The 22,427-nt window shown below is 38.0% G+C and overlaps 1 protein-coding gene across 3 annotated transcripts; it reads left to right on the forward strand.

The window, feature by feature from the left end:
* Positions 1-1,753: 1,753 nt before the first annotated feature.
* Positions 1,754-21,930, forward strand: LOC132979876 (uncharacterized protein C14orf132). Of its 3 annotated transcripts, none has more exons than XM_061045708.1 (2): positions 1,754-1,918; positions 20,414-21,930. In XM_061045708.1, exons 1-2 carry the CDS (start codon positions 1,892-1,894, stop codon positions 20,630-20,632), a joined length of 246 nt encoding a protein of 81 aa, XP_060901691.1. In that variant the 5' UTR covers positions 1,754-1,891; the 3' UTR covers positions 20,633-21,930. The 3 variants fall into 3 exon arrangements, 1 of the variants encoding a protein (XP_060901691.1); XR_009674117.1 differs by lacking the exon at positions 1,754-1,918 and adding an exon at positions 14,463-14,628 and having other exon boundaries at positions 20,414-20,552; XR_009674116.1 differs by lacking the exon at positions 1,754-1,918 and adding an exon at positions 14,463-14,632 and having other exon boundaries at positions 20,414-20,551.
* The last annotated feature ends 497 nt before the right edge of the window (positions 21,931-22,427 follow it).

Below are 22,427 nucleotides of genomic sequence, written 5' to 3' on the forward strand. Positions count from 1 at the left end.
GCGGAAACGCGGCTTCTCCTACATCCTCCTGTTAGCTGTAGCATTAGCTGCATGTAACGCTCGGTTCTAGCCCCCCTCTTTTTGACTCATAGATGGGCCGAACACACAAAGTATATATGTAGACATTTCAATCCATCTATAACTTTTTTCTGTGCAAAGTGAGACTTGCATGTTGAGTTTCTCTTCATGTGCTCACCTCCACAGGTGCATCCAATCACTAATTAAGGCTATTCACATGTGAGGCTGCTGCACAAGTGGACGATTTCAAACATCTTGGAGGCTATAAGCTTTTAAAGTACGTCTCACAAATGATCACACACGCTTGTTCTATAGTGATCATAATTACACAATGTCTGACTAGGTTATATACTTTTTTTCCTCAATTTATTTGGATTTACCAATCACAGCTTCTGAAATAATTGTGTCACACCAAGCAACGAGGTCAACCACGCGTCCTCACTAATACAAATGTTTGTGTTATCCTTGCTCAGAGTTGCTCTGAGAATGTTCCTAAATCAATACTAAACTAAAAATCCCTGTTAGGATTTTTTAAGCTAAGTTAGGAGTTCTCTGAGAGGATTCTCAGAATGTTTGTGAATACAGGCCCAGGTTCAGATGACCTGTTGTGCAACCAAGTCAGAAATCAACAAATGTTGCTAATATCCACATGCAGGAGTTTTCCTTCCTGCATTTGTTGCTACTGTGTAACTTTAGTCTTTGGGAGCCTTTATCTTAAACTTTATATTATTAATATTGTTTGTTCAGAGTTTGTTAGACATGACGGTTTGCTGACTCCAGACGCAGTGATTGTGGATATATGAATCTAACACAGTTACTTTTATGTGAATGTGCTCTTTGGAAACTCCAGGGTTACTGATCAGGTTGATAACCAGCTTCGTGTGACTGTTAATCACGATCTCTAATGTTAGGGTCATTGAAGCCAGATAACCCAAAGATAGCCTGGGTATGTTGAACTCACTTCGTAGGCCCCAGGTGTGATAATCTTGTGAACAGCGCACCTTTTGTACAGTCTCTCCTGGCTGTTATTAGAACACAAAAGGATGCATAGGGTTGCATAGAATGCATTCTTTATAAAAATGTGTCAATATTCCATCAAGTCCACCTATTAACATGTTAGTGGCTTTTAATAAATGGACTTGCTAATGGATTAATGCTGCCCTTGCTGATTTGCTCAATGGGAATGAACACCAGCAAAGGAAGCTTTTAAATCCTTTCAAACCATGTTATTGTTATTAATGCATTGTAAGTGATCTATAAAACATTTGTAAATGAATTATTGATCATAATAAAACCATTAGTTAAAATGTATTAAACCTTTATGAACATTGCGTGGAATTAAGAGACAAAGATGAATGAACAAACATATAAAAAGGAACAATTTCTTTGTAAATTTTTAGATAGAGATTAATTATTTAAGTATCTGCCTCTGGGATTACAAAATTAATCTCAAAGAATATGGTCACATGAAGATATGAGGGGTCACATGAACATATGAGGGATGACAATGTAAAAACATCTCAAATGCAAAAGCCACACAAGCATCAATAATTCTGCAAGCGTTAGCATGATTGCATGTGTAAAATGCAAGTTTACCCCACAGCCCAACTTATGCATCTATACAGTACAGAGAGAGAGGGGGGGAGAGAGAGGGAGAGATGGGCTGTGAGTGAATACACTCTTCCACGAAGCATGAAAAGTGTTCTTTGTGACATTATGTAGCACATTCTCATGCAGCTCTCTTCCCTGGAAGCACAGCACTGCAGTTTTTGAGACTCTCCTTGTGCTCTTCTGTGCATTTTTTGCCATCATCGTAACTCTCTAACGCTCTCTTTAAACACTCAGGCTGGCAATCACTGACCCTGCAGGGATTATGGAGTTATCACTTATGGCAGCACAGGTAAGGGTGCAGAGAAACCTTAACCCATATGTTTTAGGCAATGAAATCAAAATGTTTTGTGTTATTTATCTATGTTCTACTCTTCACTATGGTGACGTGATGTACTGGATGATGCTTAAAGAATACTTGGACAGCTAGTGTCACAGTTTATTGTAATGTAAGTAAACCCGCTAAGCAAGCTCAGCAAGTGGAAGAAAATCAAATATGTTGCTTGAAATGTCCAATATGTAAGGTATCTACTGAATAAAATTACCTTACAATATCAGACATTGAGGAAACATGCTATGATGAAGTGCTGGCTTCTCAGTCAACAGTGCAGCAACCATGTCCTCCTTCTAAAGTTTAAATTACGGTGGGAATGGTCTGCTTTTGTTTTGTTTGTTTTTGTTTTTTAGTCAGTTTTACAGCACTCCCCACATGGCCGTTTTAGACACCCCTCGGTTTGCCAGCCAAACAGCAAACCAACAGGTGTTGCAGTGATGGAAGTGGACAAGCAAACTGGTTCAGATTTAACTGGTTCTACCTGAGCTAAAAAAAAGCCTCATCATTTTTCGAATAAGCTCCATAAGCAGCATTGGGCCAAACTAGGATAAATATTGGAGATGTTTTTGAAAAATGGAGAGATGTTAAAACTCAAAGGTTTCAAGATCGATGCGGAGCTGGCTAAACACTGAACTTCAGTGTCCGCTACATAGCAACCTGCGTGCACATTGACTCTAGGGAGGAGGGGGAAGCTCTCTTCAACTTTTTGAATTTTGACTGCAGTACCACTTTTAAACACTAGGTGTCAGAGTTACATATTACTCCTTTAATGTCCTGTCAGATAAAAACTTAGATGGCCAATCTAGGTCATGGGAGTGTTTGAAGTGTTTTTAGATAACAGTTTTAGAGTTCCAAAACACACACAGATGACTGCGAGGTACTCTTTAAAGTAGCGCTTCCAAAAGGGAGCACATAGGAAAGGAAACAACTAATTCATTTGCAGGCTGTTGTTTCGCAGACTTTGGTTTAAAAATGTTTTGGACTGAGTAAGGTGAAAATTATCTTTTGTGTATCATCACACAGTGGTTTCCGACTGGTGGATAAGTGCACTGAGTACACAGGGCCCTCATGTGAGAAGGCCCCATGAAAAGAAAAAAAGATAGCTGCCACCAGCTTGTTGTTGTGAGTAGGGCCAATACAGAATGTGTGTGTGTGTGTGTGTGTGTGTGTGCAGGACACATACTTTTGTGCATGCCCCTGTTGTCACATGCAATGCTTGGTGTGCAAGTGTGTTCACTGTTGTTGGGTTTGTATCAAGTCAACTTTGGTTATATTCTTTCAGAATTATATTTAATTATTAATAATATAAATAACAATATCATTAAACTATGTTTAATCACTCTTGGGGCACCACCCTGTAATCAGGGAAATATAACCAAAATATCACTCAATTTATTAAATAAAATTACTAATTATTAATAATATTAGTAATTACGTAACTAATTTGAGACTGATTTGAGTGATATTTTGGTTATAGTTCCCTGATTACAGGGTGGTGCCCCAAGAGTGATTAAAAAAAGTTTAATGATATTATTAATAATTAAATATAATTATTAAAGAATATAACCAAGGCTGACTTGATACAACCCAAACACTGTGTTGTTGTATTATTTTCTTTAAATGACTTCAAACTTCCTCACCTATAGGGCTTTTTTCTTTTATTAAATATTCAGGTGATTTATACAAAAAATTGTAATGATTCATCCTCCAGTGTCAAAATAGATAGATAGATGTTTGGAAAAAAGGGTAAAACAAAAGCTTTACAGTGGCTAACAGTGCTTCAAAGCATGCATTATTAACAATTTCCAACTTTGTATGCCGGGTTTTATACAGAAGCTTTGGTGTTTACCCAGCTTAGATCCAGGGAGATGGCTATTATAAAATTTTGCTAAAATCGAAATTATTTCCGAAAACAACAGTTTCCTGTCCTGTCACAGTCACAGCATCATTCCCTTTACTTTCTCTTGCTCTGTGTCATGGTGAAACATTCTTGTCCCATTTTCCGCTGTGTTTTTTTCTCTCTCTGCCTTTCCTGACCTATGATGTTGAGCCTTGACTTGCCTTAGGGGAGAGCTTTATGTTGCAATCCAGGTCCCTTTGTGGGCTTTGCAGCCTATGGCTACGTTTTAAAAGCAATTACTGAACTGTGTCTTTCACGTGCACACACAATGAAAAAAAAAACCTGCTACTTTATTGCTCAGTTTGCAACAGCAACAATTTACAATTATTTTCCTTTTTAAAAAGGAAAAAAAATGTTGACGAGAAGAAGTCATTAACAGTACTTAACAATAAGTTTGTGGATTAGGAAAGTAGAGATTTCTTTACCAAAATTAAACAAATAAAATGACCATTGCATTTGCAAGTTAAATGCACTGTTGTGACTCTTAACATCAAATTCAAAAGATAATATGTACAGGCTAACTAGCTCATTTATGTCCTTGTTTAGCTGTATTAAGAAGGCTACACAAACTGCCATTGTTATTTTCAATTATGGAGAAACGTATGATAATATCATACAGCACCATCTGACTACTTTGAATCATCTTTGCAATGGCAAATCTCATTCATCACATCTGAACTCAGCTTTAAGTCTGCCTTGAAGAAATCTGCCTATACGTCGATGTGACATTACAACGTCAGATGGCTGACGATGTGAGAAAGAAAAAAGATCCATTCTTGTTTTTGTGGATTCTCACAACTCTATTTACAGATTCTGCTTAAAAATGAAAAAAATGTTTCTGCATAACAATGCTGAATCTGTAACGGAGGGACATGGTATTTTGGTATCACAAGAGAATTGTAGTCTGTTGTCCACATTGTCCACTAGTGTTTCAGCAGGCTATGGCTATATGAAGTCCAAGAGGAGGGCAAAAGGGTGCTTTACACTAATGCAATCCCTGTACCCACTGCCTGTTATCTGACTGAGATTTAGCTTAAAAAAAAAGAAGAGCGATATCGGCCTGCAAGTGCAGCTATAACAATCCGCTATTTAGCCGTTGTATCTCAGCTCTAAATCCACTCTCACTGAAAGAGTCGGACTGGGAACAATTGCAATGCACAGGAAAATGGGAGTAATGGCCACTATAGCCAGTGGGTGGCTGTCTTTAACAGCTTGAGCTTTCACATATCAAACATTTGAAGACAACAATTAGGAGTGAAGGTAATTAGCAAAAAGGAAGCATATGTCCCATAGTATGACACATCGTGTTGTGCAGTCAGCAGTTTCCTTCAGTGCAGCCTGTCTGATGTTTGGATTTGATGGGAAAGTCTCCAATGAAAACCATCTGCACAAAATAACTAAATCAACTCACCCTCTGTGCGAAGACAAACTCATGGTATGGTAAAAGATGACTGCACTTGTGTTTTGCAGGTCAAGTTTTAATCCTGCACAGAGAGCAGATTCAGTGTCCTGTTTTCTGGTTTCTTGATTGAGTGGTATTCTCCTTTAAATCACTGAACGTTATCACCAAGCGTGCTCCAGACGTGAACCCTGTCCAAATGAACGAGTTTGATGGAAAGCCTCATCTGATAGCCATCTGTTCTCAGATAGTTAATCAGGTGTGCTCAATGTGGGGTCTTTAATCACCCCACACTAACTGTCAGTAGACCCTCTGCAGTCAACCACTAAGAGTTCTGGTGGAGGAAAACATGCTACTCTAAAAGTTTTCACTGGAAATTCTCAAAAGAAGTTTCTTTTTCCAGCTGAAAGCCTCTGGTGAATAACACTGTGGACCTGATAAGACATCTTTGTATTCATGCAGTGGCTGCACAGTTAGCACATTGGTCACTGATATTGACATTTTGCATTTTTTTTTTCATGTAAATCCTTTTCCATTGATTTCTGTTCTAAAGTTTTGGATGCTGTGTCCTTGAGCGAGACACCTACCTCACCTCAGAGAGGGGCAAGAGGCTGACCTTTTTTGGCTGACTGCAGGTTCCCAGTCTGTCTTATACCAACCCACCTTTCTTGTTCCTGGGTCTGAATGCTGGATTGGTCCTAATTAAATCGTGTCTATCAAAGTGTGTGTGATGGAAAGCTAGGTCAGTTTACCATCTGCTGAAGAGTTTATCAGGCGCTTCAGGGGGGCTTCCCTTTGACACACAGCGCAGATCTGATCCATTAAAAGCTGCCCTTCTATTTGACTTAGAAGGGAAAAAAATCCTTTTGTTGGGAACTTAAAGTAGGTTTTCATTTTGAATATCAGTAAGACGCATTGAGTAAGTATAGTGTTGAATTAAAATGTTCTATTATGGTTCTGGAAATGACATTTAGTATTAGTTTCAGTACTGCAGGATAAAAGGTTAAATCATATACGTTTCGGTATATGGCTTTACTCAAGTTAAAGGAGAAATTTTAAACATTCTTAACTTTTTTTTACCACTCTCTAGATATGATTTAAATGGTTACGCCATATGCTATAAAACTGTGCAACATTGCAATAACGATATAAATTGTGTCTGCTATTCTATGTGTTTCCCCTACACACACACACACACACTTATTTGGCAATTAATAATCCAAGAGCAGCTGATAGTAAGATTTAGCAGGCCTGAGTGAGAAGGCCTTGGTGGACTACATCAAAGTATTTTATTGCGAAAAATTCAGACTTTCGCGATGTGCTTATTGCTCATGCTCATATCGCGATAACGTTATAATTGCAATGAATTGCCCAGCCTTAGTGAGAAGATAAGTACCCATTCATTAATTCATATTGCCAGTGGTTGATTCACCAATCAAAGCATGCTGGGATAGTGATGCACACCAGACTGGCGACGCCACTTCTTAACAGCGCTCTCTCTCTCGTTATCTCATCATCATTATAAATAGTGGACATACTGTTAAGTAGATTATCCATGTTGAGGAGGCTTTATTGATTCCAAAGTTTCTTAAATTTATGCCAACAAGTGATCAGTGAGGCTGGACTGACTTAAGTTCAGGTAAACTGGTCACCTACAGTAAATACATGTCATCTGTTGATGCCCCAGTTGGTCCAACCAATCAAACAATCTTGACATGCCCCCAATTACAAGAGGTCAATACTGGCTTTGACTTTGCAAAGCCTTTACTTATGTAGAAAACTATCTCATCATCTTTATGGTTTCTGTACCTTTTTATTGTTTTACGTTGTGAACCTTTATTATTTCACTTCTGGTGAGTAAATCCAGCACACTGGCAGATGAGTCACTCATGTCACACATATATCATAAACCTTGTGATGCTTTATTCAGGAGGGATGGCATGACAGATAAGACATGTAAACACACATGGATAGATGTGATTGTTATTTTGTTATGTAAATGAGTCAACCCTACTCCAGGGATTAGACCGAACCTTTGTGGTGAAATGGTTTGGTGAGAAGTGATGTGATTTTTTGGTATGAAGTTTGTTTTACTTTTTTTTTTTTTTTTTTCAAAAGAAACACCTATCAATGAATTGCCAATTTGAAATCCAGCACAAATCATATGGACCTAGGATTTAAAAAGTTTTAAATGTATGGTGGGGTCAACTCCTCTAATGCTGCATGTTTATCTAAACCATGAACTTGTTCAACCTGGAACCTCATTTCATTAAAATGTATTGTGTGAGTAGAAGATTATTGCTTAAGCTTTACATTTAAAATGCAGTATTATTGCACTGTGATACCCTGGATGTGTAATCTAGTATTATCTCTGTTGTCATATTTTGGATCTCTTGTTAATTAGAGGATTAGAATAATCTCCCTCTCACACAGCATCCCTTTCAACCCATTACAATGTGGATTGACACAACCAACAGAAACAGCCCTGGAATAAAAAAAACAGTGCATACACGTATTACACAGGGACAAGACACAAGTGAGTCAGTGCTCTTCTCTCATTTCAAACTGTTGGAAATTGTTGTTAGAAGATATTTTAATTTGTCTTATTTAAAAGGTTCTTATTTGTTTTATGTTAATAAACAAGAAGAAAACTGTGTTTTATACTAAGAGTCACCTGGGTTACTACAACAATCTCAGAAGTCACTGGCTATCGTTGGGAGTGACAGCTTACATTTTTTGAGCTGCCGGTGCAGTGATTTCATGTAAAGAAATACTGGCCAAGACTTCCTTTTCTGTGTGTTACCTTTGTTGACACTCAATTGACACTTGCATGCAAATTGGCAAGCAAGAATGGAGCTGGAGTTGAAATACTGCATATCAGAGCAGATTGTTAGCTGCACTTGCACACATACTGTATATAATTGTATAAGTAGGACTGTCAAAGAATGACTATTTCTAATGGTGAATAATCGCCAAATTGAAATAGTTTATCGCAATTAATGGCATTTTTAATCGCATGTTTGAAATTCCATTAATTCATATTTAGAAATAAAAAAAAAAGGCTTTTATTTTAAATTTTGGTGTTTGAATTCAACTCTATTGAAGATCAAAGGTTACGACATGAGGTTAACCATAGAAAAAGGAACTTTTTCCGGATCAAAAAATAAATATAACAGCTAAAAGAAACGGTAAAACAGTTAAATGGTTGATGTCATAATTTGAATACTTTCGAGTCGTTAACTTTTCAAGTGAAATAAGTAACTCAAAGATGCAGCAGTGTCGTTCTTTTCCATCACTGTTACTATAGGGAGACACTACAGAGCCTTATCCACTGGGTGCCTTCTATAGGGACAAAATAGCATATGATCAATCACCATTTTTAGAAAATGCTTTAAAAAAGATAGAAAAGTAACTTAACAAATTCTCATGAACTGTGAATTCTCAAAGTTTGAAAAAGCCATCATGCATCAACATAATATCTACATGTGTTTACACCACATCGTCTTCTCTTTGATTCCTGCATTCACTCTCTGACCGAAGCAGCAGGACTTTGTTTTTTAAGGTGTTACAAAGAGGCCAGTTTCATCAAATGCACTTCCTCTCTCAGTGCATGCGACAGTAATGGGGCTAATATGTCTGTTCAGCAAAGCACTGAGTTTTTCGAAATGGAGCTTGACAGAGCATGAACATGAAGCTTACAGTATGCTGAGAATGATTGTGTGAGCAGTGTGTGTGTGATGCATAGTGTCTGTGTGCAGTCGCTGCACGCATATCTATTGTGTGAGTGTTTACTCACTAAGTTGCTTTTGTGCTTGGTTGCAGTTTTACTTGCCTTTTCACTAAACATTGGAATTTCATTATAAATTAATATGTTTCCTTCATGCAAAATCGTTGAGTAAAGTTATTTATGTAACTACTTTCCGGAGCTACTCTTAGTCACTGTTACACAAGAGCAAATTCAGAAAACTTTGTTCCAAGAGCTTCTGTTGTAAAAACTTTTCTTCATACATTTCTGTATTCATGACGTGTACAGATGATGAAATGTGATATAAAGTGAAGGAAATGTGTGGTCGCTTTGCATTACACAAGTGTGCTGCTAGCTGTCTGCTTCTGTATGTGTCAACTCAGCCACAGTATGAATTTGACCCCTTGAACTTACTTGTGCAGTTGGTGACCTTTGGTGATTTTCTCATGCAAATATTGGACAAATAGAATTTCTAGCTGCAAGGATTAATATTTGACTCACTGTACATTTGCTTGTCAATTCATTCAGTGTTTGTGATACATACACATTGATGTGTTGCAGCCAGGTGTCAGGATTGTTGTTTGTTTTCCCATCAGAGACGTGCTGTGGTGAGGCGAAGACACTGTAAAGTGAGCGGGTTTGTTTCGATCACCTGCTCTCCATCCAGAGATGTAGGTGATTGATCAGTTGTTTCAGTTCCATGTGCTCTTTAACCTGCTGTTGTCTAATGAATACAAGACGAAGGTCTGAGGTAAACAGGCCTGGCATGACAAAATAACCGAGGAGGAAGAGTAAAAAAAACAGTGTTTTCCCTACAAAATGCTAAGTTGTGAAAAGAAATGTCTTTGGACGATTGCCCTTTTGTAAAAAAAACAAAACAATGTGACTTTCTTACACTCATATTTAATGCATTGTTGGCAGGACTTACATTAAAAACCGAGAAATGATGACTCACTTAAACCATGACAAGCTAACAATACATAACAGACTTCAGATGGCTAGTTTGAATAATTTAAGTTTTTAAAGTGGCTACGTAGCATGTGTTCCTGTGACTGTGCATCTGGCTCTATTATGAATTTCTAAAGAACAGTTACTAAGCATTTTTTCCCTCATTGGATGGTTTGTGGGAAATAAAGACATGGAGGAGAACAAAGGGGGGTGGTGAAACAAAGAAAATAAGTCACATAGACTGACACATACAATGTTTTGTTGACCTATCTGTAAACCACAGTCTCCACCCAATGCAGGTTTTGTTGTTTGGTAATTTGCTCACTTGGCTCCCTCTTTTGCGCCCACAATTCCAACTGCCAATAGGAGCCTTTGTTACTGGACGTAAACAATTTCCAATTTTGTGGAGAAAAATCTTGTGGAGTCATGAGTCTTCTGATATTAACAGTAATAATTGGGCATTTGTGTTCAAATCCTTGCAAATAACAAATGTGTAATTATGTTGCACCTTTAATGCATGTGTGTGTTCGGAGCATGAAGGGTGTTATGAAAGCTGGATAAGGTCACTTAATGATGATCATGTGAGTGCTGTTCTTTTCTCGTCAGTCAGCCTCTGAAGCCTCCAGCGAAACTACGCATAGATTCAACCAGCCGTGAGAACAATCCTCTCTCTCTCTCTCTCTTCTCTCTTCTCTCTCTCTCTCTCTTTATCTTGAGTGACCTCTTCCTCTTGCTCACAATAGCCTACCTACTGGACACCTCCACTTTCTTTGCTCTTTGCTTGTTCTTTGTTTGTCTTTGCCTTCTCCTCTCTTGATCATTTTTCTCCCTCCTTTTTTGTCCTCGATTTAATCAGCTCAGGTCCCCTGTGGACATATTGTGCTTTATTTTCCTTTCATCACACGGTACAGTAACTTGGAAATTAAGGCGAGATATAGGATATATTTCTAGCTGCTTCTTCTTTTTCATTTAGTTTTTCAGTTTTCCAAGACCCAGTGCCAGCAGTTCTTTGAATTCTTTGAAAAGAAAAGTTAATTAAAGTATCAGCTGATGTTTTTTTCTTCTTCAAATTTTCACTTTTTATCCAAATATGAATTCTTGGAAACACAAACAGCACCATAGCTCACATGAAATGTTAGACACACTGGCAGTTTGACTCTGTGTAGACGATGCATCAGAAAGCTAACCACAGGACATAATCTGTCAAACAGAATCCAGCGAGGATCTATAACGGGCAACGCTGGCCAGTCATAAACGTGTTTGAATATCTCAGAAATGTAGGCATCCATGAAATGTTTAACAATATGGTCCCCAAAAAGATCCATCCTTTCATCATACGGTCGAAATTGACTTTAATTAAATGCAAGTTTCTGCAAATACAAATTGCTTCCCCGTGTAAAAAGTGTTAAGTGCTATTTTCACAAATGTCAGCATGCTGACATGCAAAAATAAAAGAGCAAACATGAACAACATTATTCCTGCATATCACTGCATGCTAACGTTGTCATGATGGGCATCCTAACATTTTTTAAACATTTAGTTCAGAGCGATGCAGTGCTCAGTTGCAGCCTAACAGAACAGCTAACATGACTGCAACCCAACCTTGTTTACCACTTGACAAGCTGAGGACACTTATTGACAGAAACACAAAGGACAGACAAGACACAGAAATCACTTACATGAGTAAAGTGTTCGACCAAATACATCTTTTGGTTAAATCATTACTAATGTAGATTTTTTCTTTTTTCAGAATCAGGTTTGTTGCCAAGTAGGTTCAAACAAAGACTTGTTTTTGTATTTGTGTTACAACCTTTCTTCTTTGTTACGCTTCTTTTTTTTTTTTCTTCTTCTGTTTGCTTTTCCTCGTCGACTCTCTCCCTACATCTCTTTCGGTCTTTCTCCTTCTCTAACAGATGTTTCAGAAAGAAGAGGAACAGCTGGCTGCTGTTAGGCTGTTTATTCACCCTTTAATTTCTTTCACTTCTGTCCTTCCACTGATTTTTTTTTTTTATTTCATCTTTGTTTTTCTGTGAAAGTGGTCACAGATGGAATCTCATATTTCCAGCCTTGAAAATATGTAATGCAAATTTAATCCTCATCCTAATTTAGATAGTGTGCATAAAGCTTAAATGTTCCCCGTGGCCATGCAGGAGCAAAAGTTTACGACATGAATACACTAATAGCTTGTGAAATAAATAGCTTGTGAACAAGTGCCTCATTAATGATAAGTGAGTTTTGGCTCCTTTTGCCCCCTTCTCTTCCTAAACTAATTATGGAAGAGTTCTAATTTTCTTTATCCCAAATCTCGTTATTCCGCTAGAATTCCCCTCAATCTAAACAACCCCTAGCCTCAAGTGTGTCTGTGTGTGTGTGTGTGTGTGTGTGTGTGTGCCCAGTGATTGATGAATGTGTGTTCCTGCTGTGTATGTGTGCACAATCATTTGTGTCTTGTGTTTGCACGTTAGTGCATTGTCACTAAAGGCAGTTTCTAAAGTCCTTTAACACTTTAACATAGAGAAACATTATATAGCTTTATAAACATTAAACTTCTGGATACACATTTACAAAAGCACACACAATGCACACAAAAATAGACTAGACACAAACATGCACTGCATGAACCTGAGCATATAGAACAGACAAACAAATTGATACTGACCCACCTACACACTCATGCACAGATATACAGACAAAGACTACACACATGCTCTCCCCTTCCCTTAAGCCCCCACAGGACACTATCACAGATGGACAAAGGAAGCACACTCATATGCCCACTTATTACACAAAAGTTGTTCAGCCAATGCATCATGCTGCAAAGACTTTCAGTGATTTGGAGGATTGAGGCTGTTTGATTCCTAATCCCTCGATGCCTGAAGCACTGCACGATATCACAGAATGTCCTGTCTGTAGGTAATTTGTGGCTGCAGAGGGAAGAGCGAGAAAACCTACAGATGAGGGAGGGGAAGAAATAGATGATTAAGAGGGAGGATGGGAAGTCTTGAAGGCAAAAAAAAAAAACGGCGTAAATATGAGCAGAGAGAAGAAGATGAGAGAGGTCACAAGAGATGATGCAGACAGAAAGGGGGAACGGGAATAGAAATGGGGATACAGATGGGTAAATGTTCGGATGTTATGTCATGAAGATAACATGCAGGTGGCTAAGTTACTGACAGATTTCAAACAGTGACAGGGTAGCAAAAGGAAAGATAAGAGACGATAAAGAAGGGTAGAAAAGAGACACAAAATGCTAAAAGGAATGAAAAATACAAAACAAAAAACAGACAGGGATGATGGGAAAGATAGATTGATAAGGGAACATGTCTTTCTTCATCCTCTTTCTCTGCATATTTATTAAATGAGTCAAAAAGTATGCATACACTTATTTGTCACAGTGGAAATTGTTTTACACTTTTGTAAATGAAGTTTCAAGACAAGGTTCAATATTCTTTCCACTTTATAAAAAAATGAGCTTTCACTTCAAATATTTATTCTGATTGATTTTCTAGGTTTAATAAAACACTTTTTTAATTAAAACAAACATTATATGCTAAGACAGATGTTCTCTGCAATAATGCCCTCACAGGACAGCACACAAGAAGAGTTGTCTAACCTGTGCATGTGCAGTCACCCATGCGTACACATTCATGCTATTAATAAATCTACAAGCACACACTTACTCACACAAACACAGACTAATGCTGGGCGCATAGGGTCCCAACAAACACGCAGATACGCAGGTGCAGGCCATATGTACATGTATGTATGCATGTGGAATACACAAGTACATGAAGCCTTAATAATGATTGTGTTACTTGATGTTATACCTGCGTGTCCAATCAGTCTCAGAAACAGAAGAGTTGATGATCATGGCAAACCACAAGGCGGGTTCGGACATAATTTCAGTTTTCTGACAAATTATATTTTAGAATGTTCAAATTTTGCTCCAATCATTATTTTATTTGACAAAAAAAGACTAATTCATACTTTCCTTTTTTCAGAATTGGCAGTTTTCCTCCTAACTGAGGCATCTTTCCTTTTAAACATGATTAGACAAAAACTGAAATGTATCTGTTATTATTTTTGTCTAAATATTCTGTAAAAATTGTTGTACCTCTCCTAAAAAAAACAGTCTCTAAATAAGTCTGTTTGACTTAAAAACAGTTGCAACACTTGTTTCTGACATCTCTAGTTCATGATGATGAGATTAAGGGAATCCCAGCTTGGGATCTGTAGTGCGTCTGTGTGAGGATGAAAACACCCAGTTTTCACACATGAAAGCCTTTGTAAATCCTTTGTCTCTCTCAAACACCGACACACTTTTTTTTATACACCTACACATGCCTGTGGTGTGTTCTGTCTCTCTCTGTCTGTATCACACACACACACACACTCAACTTTCAGCAGGATGTCTAAACCTGTCTCACTAACATGCCTCTCACAGTGTGCGCTCAACTCGCTCGCTCTCACTGAGAGGGATCTCTCTCTCTCTCTCTCTCTTAGTGAACACTCCCACTTTCACTCGCCATACTCTCCCCCCCCCTCCCTCTGCACATGGACTCTCACTCTCGTGCAGTGCTGCTCCGCTCTCCCCTGTGGATGCTCTCAGTCTCAGAGTATAGGACGGGACAGATTGGAACAACAAAACTGATCTCTTTCTGCACACACAGCTGGCAGTAGGTAAAACTCTGTCTTTTATTCCCATTTTCATTTCTTGTTCCATGTGTATGCATCTATTGTATTTCTTTTTCATTTTTTGACTCTATTCAAACCATGGAAGCCTTGTTATTCTCTGTTTGTTTAAGATTCTATTCTAATAGAGGAAGTTACTCCATTGGAAAGTCTGAATTTATTGAATCTTGTTCGTGTAAGCTGTAAAATGCAGTTATAGATGCAAACCATTTGGAAAGAGATTTACATCTATCATTTTATTTTATACATTTTTTTCTAGACTAAAAATAAGTTATTTGATTTTGTTGAAGTATTTGGGAATGAAATCCAAAAACATCTCTAGTTTTAGCTCCAACACAAGTCTGTCAATGCTTCAAATCTTTGTTGTACTTACGGAGAGAAACTCCATCATTAACCTCCAGCTATTCTTTACCACTTACCACTAGCACATCTTTTTTTTAAGTTGATGCCGCCTTTTTTTCATTGACAAACTTTGAAAATCACGGTTTTACTATGATGGTCCTGAACTGGCTGGCTGTGTGTGGGCGGTTACTGTTGCAGCTGGTGTCAGTTTTCTGTAACTCTGCCTGGGATGTTGTTGAAATAGCACCCATCCTTTATGATGTAAGGTGTCACCTTACTTCATGCATGGATCTTTTTATTAATTGTGCTCTAATCCCTCTTATCCCTCCTGTGTGTTAAACATCTGAATCTAAAAAAAGTAAGATATCCCAGTTCTAATGGACGGACTTGCTTTAATTTTTCATTGTTATTCTGTACGTCTGCACGTTCTTTCTTGCTCAAAATTGAATATATTGTACCATAAAAATCTTTAAAGTGTTGTACAACCGTACTCTACAGTTTCAAGGACTGCAAAGAGTTGTAACATTCCAAAAATGATCCTGTTACTTTTTTTTATCAAGTAACAACAAACATTAAACAAGTAACATGAAATATATATGATGCGGTTGTTGAGGGGTCAGTTTCTTACATAACTGCAACTTTAGTCTGAATGAACAGATTGCTGCGTTCATACACAGCTTGATTCTTAGTGTGGTGACTGTAGTATAAGTGTGTGTGTGTATGTCTGCGAGCGTTCCTGAGCCCATCACTCATTATATATTCTGTAGTATCTATGATATTGAAGCTTGGCAAGGATCTGATCTCATTATTTTCTAGCAGCTGGTTCTATATGACGAGCCCAGCTGAGTCCTTATTACGAAACTTGAACCCCATGCAGGACTGTTTGAGCCTTTGAGAAGTATGTGAACCACAAACTGTGATGCTTTTTGAGACATTGATTACAATTCACAGCTCATGTCACTATGACTGACTTCTCGCCTTGTCGTGATTCTAAAAGATGTGTGCATACGTAACAAATAAACCTTGTTCCTCACGTCTCTGTGTTTGTGGTCCGTTCAAATCAAGATGAACAGCATGCTGTATGCGCACCACAGTGACAGAGCCTCAGGAATTCAATTGTATAGCAAATGTTTCTGTGCATCGGAGACAAATGTCAGACTTTGCAGTAACAGAAAGAGGAAGTTGGCCTTGTTATTTGACAGTGAAATGTACAAAATAACCACATGCTCTGTTCTGACCATAATGTCCAGATTGTACTGACTTGTTGTAATGCACTCAGCTCCCAGTCCTGCCAAAATATATTCTTATTCAGAGGTCCTCTTCAGCTTTTTAAAACAGCAGCTATTCTCTGTCTACGTTTTATGAAAGTAAACAGGAAAGTGTGGTTCAAAATATGCCTGTTCAAACTTAATGTCCCCTTATGCAGAAATATAACAAACAATAGTGAAAAGGGTTTTTAACTTCAGACGCTGCATGATTCATCCTCCAGGCAGCAGGTGTAATAACACCTGCCTTGCTTGTACTCTCTGCTGTTTTTGTAATTGGCCTATCTGTGCAGTTTTCCTCACAAAATGAGACACAGCTTCAAGGCACAGACTTTTTATTTTAATTACACAGTGGATACATTCAAATCCCCCCTTTTTCAGCCTGGTATTGTTTCAGTGATTTTACAGTCATACAGTATACATGTATGTAATACTTTAAGTTGTATTCTTACAAACCCCCATGAGAACTCCCAAATGTAATCCTGTGCCTTTCCTTTAACTCATGAGAAATCCTGAGAGGCTTTTTTAAATTAAATATACATATTAAGTGGCTTATCTGGAAGCTCTTAACGTCTTCTCATAAATTATGCTTATAAAATTATAAATTATAAAAACAGTCTCAAACAATAGTTTTGTGTGTTACAAGATGAGAGTAGATCATTCTGAATGAGTAAAGTTGCATACAGAGAATCATTTATATATTTATATATCTTGTTAGGTCTATAAATCATACCTACTGGTTTAAACATGGATATAAGCATATAGGTCACTATCTTTTTATAACCTCATGTCATGTCCTCAGTTATTCCTTGATCACCCCGTATTCAAAGTGGCTCAGTAAAATTTGCAGACTTAATTCACTAAGTGCTCTACGGAGTCTGTAGGAGAGTATCTTAGCTTAAATAACTCCACCACTCTTTTAAGCTAACTAAGATCTAGCACTGGATGTGTTATAATGGCTTTCTCTTGTAACATCCAGTGACAACAAAAGTGAGAGTGCTTTTCTTTTACTTCCATGGAATAAAATCTTTCCCTCTGCAACAATTTACCCTGAAGTCACATCTGCAGGTTGGGATAGAGACATGTGGGATGAGGTCACACAAGAAGAGCCCGAGAAGCACTTTGGGTCTAACTTGATGCTTGTAGCACCCCAGAGAAAACATTGGTGGAAAAAAACAAATCCATGTACCATCACAGGGGTTTGACCTCAGCTGCAATCTCATTCACTGCAATCTCTCTTTCTAATCTGTTTAGGTAAATGCTGATGTGTTCTATTTGATTTCTAAGTCTACATATTCACATTTTTACATAATAAACACTTGAGAAGAGTTAAGCAATATCACACTTGAGGTTGTGATGTGCTTTTCTACAACATTTGACCAATCAGCGTACTTCACAGACTGTATAAAACATGGACATAGACTCAGTGACATCACCTATAGGTTTCTGAAGGACGTTATGAAGCTTAATGATGGTGGTCACCATATTGGAAAAGTTGACTAAGACTAACTTTCAGCTCATCAATAAGCAGGGAAAGAAGTAGAGTTGAGTCGGGAGATGAGCCAAATGATAAAAACAACACAACAGGGTTGACAGTTTAGTAAAGCATAGCCTTCTGGCAAACATCATCACCCCACCCCCCCCCCCCACCCCCCCACCCCCCCCATCAGGTAAATCAGCTACACCCAAAGAGTTATTAGCTATAGTGAACAAAATCGATTTTTGTACCTAACTATGAACATGTGTTTGTCTGTGCTGCTTAAATGGAAGTTGGTGATTCTTTTTTTTTTTTTTTTGGTGCCAATTGGACAAATTCAACACCAGCTGTAGTAAAAAGTCACAATCAAAAACAAATATCTATATTGTTTTTCTAAACATTCATTTGGCTCCTTTAAAAAAGGTAGTTCAGGAACTTTACATGAACTGGAATCCGACGACAACAGCATGCTAACTGACCACACATGTATGCCATAAGCAACATACGAATGAACTGAATAGCTAGCTGCAGGTTAGCAACCTAATTTGGTCGTAAACTGTATATGGTTTAAAAACAATATAGATGCTTCCATTACTTATACGGCTACATAGCTCTTTCAATATTATTTGACCACATATAAAATGAATTACAATATGGTTACTTTTATTTATTCTTCTTATTGGCTGATTGAGTATGACAAGTTAGTTCCAATGTCATACTTAAAAATGATAGTAAATTAAGTATACATCCGGGCATTTCTCAAATACACAAAATATTACACTATGCATTGGAAACACACTACATACTCAATGTGACATCACTGGCTTGTATGAAGTTTCTGGCACAGCCATAGACTGTATTAAGAGATGGGAGATATAACGGTTCCCCAAAAGTGAAGACAAAAAAGGTTGAGCTCCCTTTTTATGCCTGGCTGCAGTATAGGTCAAAAAGTTCACCTCTTCTGTTTTCAGAGGTGGGACATGGTTAGAACTATGGCTTCTGGCAGAATAGTCAGTTTTTGTCATACAGATTAATGCCTGAGAAGTCTAGTTTGAAGTTAATTAATACTATAAAAAGTGACATAACGCCATGCTTGACTGCTCTGTTGACAAAATAAAGCTCCCGTTGGGCTGTGTGCACTGGATTAGCAGAGTAGAGGAGGAACGGAGAGAAATTATGTGACAAACAGTTACTCAAGAGTCATTGAACTTTCTATAACCGTTACTGTTATTTCTAGCTATCAAAAACATCGCCGTTGTAAAAATTTTTGGCGCATCTTTCCCCAAAAAACTCCAGACTTAACTTCCATCATTTCAGCAGCCCGCATAGAGGTCATGTTGTTCAGCGACAGCAGATCAGTGCTTTTACATGCTAAAACACCCACAAGTTAAAGGGTCAAATTCAGCTGAACCTTTCAGCTGTCAGGGTGAAGGCTGGATTTATTAATGGCCAATGAGCTGTCTGTTTCCATCAGACTGTTCACTCTGTGCTCAGCATGTCATAAAAAAAAGAGGAGACCTTAACCTTTTGTTAATGTCACTATACTGTGTGTTGATGTGAGCTTGTTGGAAGAGTAAAGAAAAAGTACTCAAATCTTAGTTTAAACTAAGAGAGAGGACATGGAGTGTGTGTTTATTTATGTATATTGGCTTGTTTCTTTGTTTCTTCTTCTAACATATAGTGTTATTACTCAGTTACAATGATAGCTTCAAATACATTAATGGAATCTTTTCCTGCCTGTGGTGTCTTGGTGCTATTGAAGTCCCTCTAGGACGCTGCAAACCACACTCAGCTGTGACAATAGAAGGATTCATTATGTGCCTCGCTTGTTTTTTGCCTTTTTTTCTATACTATATAGTGTGTGTGTGCGTGTGTGTGTGTGTGCGTGCGTGTGTGTGCAAAGCATGTGTGGGACTCTGCTAATCCTCCTGTTAATTCATCCCTGCAGAGATGCAGATTCTTCTCTGCTGTACAGTACAACTGTCCTGAGACCGGGTGCAGCTGGCTGTGAGGTTAACCTCCTGAACACAACATGTAATCGTTCAGCCATGTCTCCATGTCATTGTGAGATTCATTTAGGGCTGCATGTCCTGGCTTTTTGGCCTTTCCTGACTCAAAATCTCCAAATTAAATATCATTGCCTGAAGCAAGGGGAAGAACTCAGGGCATAATTAGAAATGATGATCCAATTTGATCAGCTGTTTTAAATGAATAATTTGTTCCCAACTGAGACGAGTGTAACACGCTACAATCTGCACAAAAGGCTTGTTCTAAGTTTAGTCATCACTTGTGATGTTGATCAGTGGTGAAATAGACAGAGAATATCACAGAAAATCAAATGAGAAAATGACAGTTTAGCTCACGTAATCATGTGCAAGATGTAATTTCTAAAAAAATTAAGCTTTTTTTCACAAATTAACCTACATGGCTTCTTCTTCACGCAGCAGTTGGGAATTTTCTCACACTGTTTGTGGTGTGGTTTTTTATGTTTCTGGTCATTCATACATTTCTCCTTCATTGTCTCTTTATTGCTGAAGTCTGTTTATTAACGTTGAATCTAAATCACTATACTGAGATTTTGAGTGAGTTCCAGTGACCAGATTTGTATTCGACTGTATTGAACTCTTTCCTCTGTCTCGTCGTATCATCTGTCCATCTCACTCTCTCTCTTTCTCTCTCTGACAGCATTTCCCGGTTGTGAGCGGGGCCTTCATGGATTCTCCGTATAATGGAAACACGTCCCTGCAGACGTCCACCTCCAACCTCAACGCCGGCTACTCCCGACCCTCAGAAGCAGAGGATGATGGGAAAGTGTCAAGCGACACCATTTGGCTGTGGATCGCTGTGCTGGCCACCATTGGAAACATAGTGGTGGTGGCTGTGGTCTGTGCCTGTGCCTTCTGACGAGATGAAGAGGAGTAAAAACAAAAGAAAGACACTGCTGCTGGTGGATAATGGGAAGTCTTGTACATCATGAGAATATATATTTTTCTTCAGAGACTATGTAAAATAGCCTTACTTTCAGATTGATGGCCGTGGACTAATGGAAACCTGATCTATATTTTGGGTTTTAAACAGGAATTTGCATGAGATTCTTAATTCAAAAACTGCAGACACTTTCAACAAACAGAAGAAATTAATAAAATGTTTATTGATTTATATTACAGAAAAAATCTGATAAAAAATACTATTGTGTATTTTTTCTGTAAAAAAATGATGGTCAAGTAGAAAAGAAGGTTCATGATGGGACTTCCAGAATTGCGACCAGATCTTACTTAAGTTGGAAACCTCACACTGACCAAGCAAGACCACAAACAGATTGATACCAGACATTTATATACTTCTGTGCTAACAATCTTCAATCACAATCCTCACGCTAAAGCAAAATAGCACAATATAACTCTCTAAATAAAGCCTCCTCCCTTCCCTTTTCCCCAAGTAAATACTTAAAGAATTACTTTTATTTTGAACTTGTTGTTTTAATCATCAGAAAAGTCAACCTTGGCTTTCTGAAACTGTTACGCCAAAGTGAAATAACAATCAGATATACTCGTCCTCAGGTTTGCCCTTCATGGCTTGAGCTGCTTCGGGGTTACAGGAAACTTTATTTTCCACCACCACGTGAACACCACATTAACATTTTTTTTAATGAGCACCGTGCCCAGAGCCATTTACTAAATTTATGCATCCTGCATCCAGGTTGAAAAAGTGTTGGCATTAAAATAATAGCCTAGTGTGCTTGCCAATGGTCAGTTGGTTACGCAAGTCAAGCTGGTGTTATATAAACCCTTTCAATCATGGTTACACATGAGCTCAGCGGAAGTCGGCATCAGAAATACGAGGATTAGACATGATCGTAGCTTGATCTCTCTCACGGGACAGAAAGTGATCCGCTGCTGTAAAGGATTTACATCGTGCACAATTCAGGTTTAGTAAGAAGAGGCCAGACGTTTAAGAACATTGTATGACATCCTGATCATAGTACTGACCTCAAACCTGTTGTGTCTGGACTATTCTTTTCTATTCCACTGTTTTAACCTGAGTTTGTAAGCACTGGTTTTATTTGCTCAACTAATTAGAATATGGCCAATAAAAGCAATTGACCCTCACAATGACTTCCCTTGATTACCTTCACTGGGCCGCAATCCATAACGGTTAAAGCCAGCAGATATTGCTCCAACATATTAGCAAGTTTAGCTGATGTACGCTTCTGACAAAAGCTGAATAACTTTCTCTGCCTCTTACTGAAGCTGGGTTGCAAATTATGGTCAAACACATGATATTGTGCTGGACTACTCTGGAAAATGTTGTTTCCCTGGCAAAAAGTCATTATCCCTGACCATTTTAGGACCATACAACAAAGTATTATCATTGTAGTTTTATTTTAGCATACTGAACTGCTTGACCATCATGCAAGGACATACGTTTTTTTATTTCATTCTACTTGATTCTTGCACAAGATTCATATAAGAGAATATCATATAATTATAATATTCTACAACTCCAAAAGCATAGATAAATAATACAGCATGCAGAGAAATCAAAGCTTGATGGACCTGCACAGTAGCAGTGGCCATCATGTAATTATAAAAGTTGTTTGAAGTTGAAGGATTTAGCAAAAACGATATAACGCCTGTGTCTTTTGTTACGTAAGCTTATTGTTTTATTTCCATTCATTCATACTTTTTTTCTTCTATAA

Source organism: Labrus mixtus, chromosome 9 (assembly GCF_963584025.1).
Source record: "Labrus mixtus chromosome 9, fLabMix1.1, whole genome shotgun sequence".
Taxonomy (NCBI): domain Eukaryota; kingdom Metazoa; phylum Chordata; class Actinopteri; order Labriformes; family Labridae; genus Labrus; species Labrus mixtus.